General features: G+C 29.1%; 1 protein-coding gene across 1 annotated transcript in view; it reads left to right on the top strand.

Annotated features, from left to right (window-relative positions):
* The window catches only part of LOC106681060 (very long chain fatty acid elongase 7), a 37,810-nt gene extending 31,249 nt beyond the window's left edge, over positions 1-6,561 (top strand). Inside the window, exons 7-8 of the mRNA XM_067045216.1 lie at positions 3,427-3,563; positions 5,870-6,561. Of these exons, the coding sequence (XP_066901317.1) occupies positions 3,427-3,563; positions 5,870-6,034 (302 nt within the window). The 3' untranslated portion in view covers positions 6,035-6,561. The remainder of the gene's footprint in view (positions 1-3,426; positions 3,564-5,869) is intronic.

The following is a 6,561-nucleotide window of genomic DNA, read 5'->3' as shown; positions in this document are numbered from 1 at the left end:
TAGTTATTATTTATATATATATAAATGATTTTCGGTATGTTTTATGTTATGCTTCATTTCAATATGTTTATTTGTAGCATTAAACTTAAAAGCAAGCTAACCAATTTTGTTCAGTAAAATATGCAGTCACAAAAGATATCGTTCAAAGCCAAGATGGCGGCACGTGTCCTGCAAAAAGTCCGTTAAATCGCAGCCATGTATAGAAGATTCAAATATTTTTAAAACTTTATTTTAACTTCCCATCATAATTGAAATTACAATACATTTAAGAAAAATTATAAGTTAAGAATAAGTGTTAAAGAATAATGTTCATAAAGAAAATCATATGCAAAAACTCAAAACTGTTGTGCTGTTCAATTTGAACATGGAAAGAAAGATCACGGTTGATGAAAAGGAATCGTTGCTTAGGCACGGGAGGGAAAGGATCTTTCCTGGATGAGGAAGTCCTCGTCATCTTCTGTCTAGATCAAGGGAGATATCTTGAAAAAAGAAGACGACGAAGAGTCGCCCAAGAAGAAAAAGGGACTCTTTGTTTGGATCGCCAAACAACACAAGCCAGAGAATGAGATGAAGGAAAACTTTCAGAGGACCAAGGGTTCGTTTAGAGACAGTGATAGTTTATTGAAAGGAAGTCATCAAAAATCATCCATCATCATAGAAGAGCATAAATTGGTTAGTGTTGCTCAACATATAATTAAGTAAAAGTGTTATTAAAGATGAGTGTTCTGATTGCCTAGAAACTCGCCCTGAGACAAAGAGTCTATAATATTATATATAATTAAAAATAAAAATTCTCAAATTTATTTAATATTTAATAATTGTAAACTATTTTTGTTTCTCTTTTGACCGCAACCCTGACCATCTCCCTATATATAAGTATACTGTTCATAATCTTAAGATTTTACTTCTTAAAATATCAATAATAAAAATCTGTACACAATTTTCACTTACCATCTTATATTTGTCCCCAAGTTTTGTGAGATCAATTGGCGAGTGGTTATTTTTGTGATTTAAAAATAATTGGGAACGTGAAAATTATGTACAAAAGTTTTTATTTTTCAATTCTTATAAAAATTAATAGTTTAGGGTTTTTCGAGGTGGGAATATCGAATATATATTTTTTTTTTCTGCCAAGAATGCAATAGTTTGACAGAACGAAGTAGTCATGCATTTATTTTTTTGAAAAAATTTAACATTTTGCAAAAGTATGGCAGAAATATAAAAGTGGAACAGTTTTTTTTTTTCAAGGCCGAGTTGTTATAGAATTAATATTGAAAATACCTTATGAATGTTTTATGGAGTTAAGCCATTCTGCCAACTGAAGGGCTCATATATAGGTTAAGCGGAATTTAAAAAGAAATTATTAATAACTAGGGTGTCATGCAAACGTTACCAAGTAGTTACCGTAACTGAGAATGTGCCCACCAGTTAGGATTTGTATTTATATAAATTGTATAAGCCTTTTATTTATACATTTTTCTATAACTTTCTATGTAAAATATATTACTATTCTAATTCTGGAAATATATTTTCAACCTGGAAAAAGTACTTTTCCTTCTATTTTCTTAAGTTAGCTATCAACTCATTTCATAGTTTGTATTTATTCGTTCTCTAAACTTAACGAAAATTTGAAGTGATTAATATTTATTATTATTAAAAAAAAAATCAACGGTACTTTAAGAGTAAGTCCTTTTGAAAATTCGCCATTTATGACCAGCCAAACAATCGTAATTAGGGTAAGACCTAGCAGATATTAAAGACAATTTAATGAGATATTGGTATATTGAATTTAATCAAAATCGAAAAAAATCTGATAAATCGATTCTATAAAGCAGGGGTGGCCAATAAGTCGATTTTGAGGCCAATTTGGGTTGATTGTCTGTCTGGGGTGAAATTCCGTGTACCATGGACTTTGAAACGATTGTTGAAGTCAAAACTTTCAGGTAATAGTTTCAGACATATTTCATACGAATCAAAAGTTATTAGTAATCCATTTTCTTTTAATTCCCCTGGACGTGAGTTTTTTAGCCCTTTAAATAATTATTGCTTTTACCTACGTAGGTAGATAAATCGTATATCTGTATTTCAGTATTTCAGTATGACCTGTACTCAGTGAGCTATTGATAGATTAGCAAAAAACCCACAAGTGAAATATTTAAGTCAAATTATCAGCTATACTGTGCAGCATCATAACAATATTTTCATATTTATCAACAAATAGTACAACAACTTATACATTACAGTTGATAAAAAAATTAAAATTCATTTTAAGTTAGTAAAAATCTATCTTGAAAAAGTGTCGGAAAATCGATAACGCAGATAATGAGGTAACACATGTGCTGCAATGTTGCATCAAAAGTAGGGTCTAAAAATTAATTTTCTTTATGAGCCTATATCTTGAAAACTTAATAATAATAATAATGACACTTTATTTATTCTGGGACGAGTCCCTTTAGAATAATACAGAGAAATCAATAGATGAGGGCTGAGGAGCCTCAGAAATACTTAAACAAAGAAATATAAACAGTCATTATAAAAAAATAATTATAGGTTACTTTCTCACTTTTATCAGTTGAACAATAAAAAAAAATGAATAAATAAAAAAGAGAAAAGAAAATTATGTAAAAATAATTAAGAATGATATAATAGTTTACATACATATTTACAATTATATTAATTTACAATTTTATGGGGTCTGAATGGATAGTAAATGATTGAACTGGTGGGATTTAAAGGTAGGGGAGCGACAGATGTTGGAAGGGATTGGGTTCCCTAAGGATGAGGCTCGGATAATGAACGATCTATCGAAAGCAGCGGTTTGGTGGGCCCTTGTGTATAAATCTGAAGACTAGGATATTGCAGGAACAAACAGAGGATTTGAATTGAAGGAGCTCGGAGATGTATGATGGACTGTGGGATTGGATGACTTGGAAGATGAAGGAAGACAGGAAATACTTACAATGGTAGGAAGGATAAAGCCACATCAACTCTGCATAAAACAGGAAACAGAGGCATCCCTTAGGATCCCGAACATGTATCATACACATCGTAATAAGTGATTTTGAAAATAAAATTATTACGTATCTAGCCATACCTCGCTGAAATGCAATGATACTGAAGCATAGTATATACATTTCACACCCCCTCTTCACCCTAGACTAAGCATATGACAAGTCTATCCAATTAGATTGAGACAAAGTTATAAGATAAAAAGTAGATCTATGTACAGAAAAGTTGGCCACCTCTGCTATAAAGTATAAAATGACACTTATGGCTAGTCCTTTTAAACGAAAACATTAGAGTAACATCCCAAACAAGTAAATGTCCTTAATATATATAATTTCAGTTTCTTATGATATCTATATATAATCTAAATTTATTTAAATTAAAGATTTCTAAATTCTTTGCATATTATATTTTTTTCAGATGAAATTCTAATCAGCTTCGCAGCTCTCAATTGCCTGATCCATGTAGTCATGTACACATATTATTTGCTCTCAAGCTTTGGTCCTGCTATTCAGAAATATCTTTGGTGGAAAAAATATATAACCTCTTTTCAGATAGTGAGTATAACTTTATTTAATAAGAAGAAGATGGTTGGGGGTGCGGTCAATGAAAAACACAAATAAGTTTGATTAACTTATTTTAATGTGCCGACGTTTCTTACTTAAACTTTATTTAATATTTACTTGAGAGGATTTTCAGTTTTCAAACATGCTTATCATAAAATTATATACTTAAATAGTATAGAATTACATACATATATGGTAATTTTTTTTCTGACCTCCTAGAAAAAAATAATAACAAACAATTAAATATATACAAATGAAAAAATGTATGTACATATATTGGCAAACTGAAACATCTTTTTTTGCCAGTATGGCATTGTAAGATAGGTTGCCGGGTACATATATGTTTTTTTCTTTTTGGTTTTTTTTTTTTATGGTATAGAATTATATATAGTACATAACTTGTATCTATAAAACATCTAACCAAATGCTCTTAAAAAGAGTTTTTATTATAAAATTTCTCAAAAGGTTCTCATTACCACTTTCATAATAAAAATTATAAACAAATATTCATGCATAAACTTTTAAAAAAATATTCTAAGAAAAAGCATAAGTTAGAAAAAGAACATTTTAAAAATAAAAAAGCTTTCACATTGTAATCCTTGTTCCAAAATTGTCTGCTAGGTAGCAGCACCATCAGTTTAATGTAAAAGGATGTAGTTCTGTGCTGCAACCATTAATCAAGAGCACTCCACATTATTTTTAAAAAAATTTAAAGTATAGTGTTACGAATATACAAAAATACATAATAGGCTTCCAATGCCTGCTTTTTTGGTCAAAACCATGTAGCGGTACAAGAGCTGATGGAAAAAAAAGAAGTTATTGCACCCGTTTTTTATTACTTTAATAAAAACTATATATAATTACTAGTTTAAATATACAAGATTGCTAAGTGAAGAGGAATACAAAATGGTGGGCATTTCAAAATGAAAAAAAGAATTTCATTGGGAGCTCCATATCTTCGAAGCTATCTTCAACAATAGAAAACCTAATAGCACAGCGTTGTAGAGTTTGTTTGCTAAAATATGAGCCCTAATAGAGCTCTTTATGTTCAACAATTCCCGAGAAGTTTTTTAAAAAGCCACATTTTAGGAAATATATACTGAAAATCAGTAATTAGTGAATTTATGTTGAGAAATCGATATCTCAGGAATCATTGGATGTATAGATGTCTATTAGCAACCATAGCTAACTAGCTAAAGCTAGTTTAATGTCCTTTTATGACATTGTTTTTGTAGGAGTAGTAGTTTTCATGATATTAGTTAAAATAAATTAACAAGAATAAGATTTCTGGTTTGAGCAAATTATTTGATTTATAAAAAACAATATCTCAAGAACCATTGGAGGTATAGATGTCTGCCAGCATTCAAATTAAGGCTAATTTAATGTACTATGAAGCAGTTTATAACATTTTTTTTTTTTTGGAGCAGTAATTTTTATGTTATTTGCGAATGAATATGAATTTTACTTATGAAATATTGTCTGAACAACTAGAAATCAATATATATTAGCACGTTTCATGAAAAATACTACTCCCATGAAGATGATTAATGATTTTTCAGTACATTTTTTATGAAATGTTGCTTTTAAACAAATTTTATCTCAGGAACTATTAAGCGTAAACAGCTCTATTAGGGCTCACATTTTAGCAAATTTATTCTACTTTAAATGGTGTTTTCTTATGTTTTCTAGTGTAGGTAGTTATGAAGATATAGAGCTCCAAATGAAAAAAATTTTTTTTTAATATTTTGAAACAGTCCCCAATTTTCATTCCTTCTACTTATACTAGGCATTGAATGACATTTTATAGAAAACTTTTGTCAATTCAAAATCAAAGTGCCCTTTAAATCAAACATTTCTTCTGTATATTTCAATTATTAATTTATTTACATCTACACACAGAAAAAAAAAGTTTTTATATATTGACCAAGTTTTATTGACTCGATTATATTGCCTATTATTTAATGTTGAGTTTAGATAATGAGTTTCTTTTTTTTGTAACTAATTCAAAATCCATTTCTATAGAATTCATTTCTTTTGATTAATCTTTAAGAACGTGCATTTCCTTCGAAAACATGAATTCAAAATTTTGCACGATCAGAATACTTTCCCTTACTATATATAGAATATAAGAAATGAAATATAAAGAAAAACAAAATATCGAAAATTAAACCCTTAGAAACAAGTTAAGTACTTAAAATAAAGTTAATCTATCAATTTATATTTTATTCAATATTAATTTTAATTTTATTCAATATTAATTTCTATTGTATTCAATATTAACTTATATTGCATTTCAGGGCCAGTTTGTCTTAGACCTAGCGATGCTGCTTAAGTTAAAATTTTCTGATTGTGAACACACTTCGGCTACGCTTTACCTGTGGACATTCAACCTCAGCACTATTTTAATGTTATTTATTGATTTTTACATTAAGAGTTATTCGCATAAGAAAAAAGTTAAGTAAACATGCCTAAATAGAACATAGAATTCTAAATGTGGGGAGAAGATGGTCGGGGGGGGGTAAACAAAAATACAGAAATAAAACAATGTATTTATTTGTGCCGACGTTTCGATATGAATTCCAGGTCATCATCAGGGCTAAAAAAAACAGATAATAGCCATAACTGAGAGAAATACAAAAAGAAAAAGAAAATTGTTGGAAGATAGTCCGGGTGGTGGTCAATAAAACTACGAAATAGTAGAAAAAACTATTTATTGTTAACCAACGTTTCGAACCTTTTCATCAGGGCTGTCTTAATTGAAAAAAAGGTCGACAACTGAGTCAGTTTTTTCTACTATTTTGTACCTTTATTGACCGCCAACCAATCTTCATACGGTCAATAAATTAAGTAGATGTTAGTTGATTGATAATAATATAACATAAAATATAATTTAAAAGGATTTAGTGAATGACACAAATTCTTCCTTATTAAAAAACAATAGTTTATTTAATATCATCAGCAACGTTTCGGGAGATTTCCCCCATCTTCA

This window comes from Halyomorpha halys, unplaced genomic scaffold (assembly GCF_000696795.3).
Source record: "Halyomorpha halys isolate HHAL.00 unplaced genomic scaffold, Hhal_1.1 Scaffold306.1, whole genome shotgun sequence".
Taxonomy (NCBI): domain Eukaryota; kingdom Metazoa; phylum Arthropoda; class Insecta; order Hemiptera; family Pentatomidae; genus Halyomorpha; species Halyomorpha halys.
Note: the sequence above shows the minus strand (reverse complement) of the source record. Positions and strands in the feature narration are given on the sequence as shown.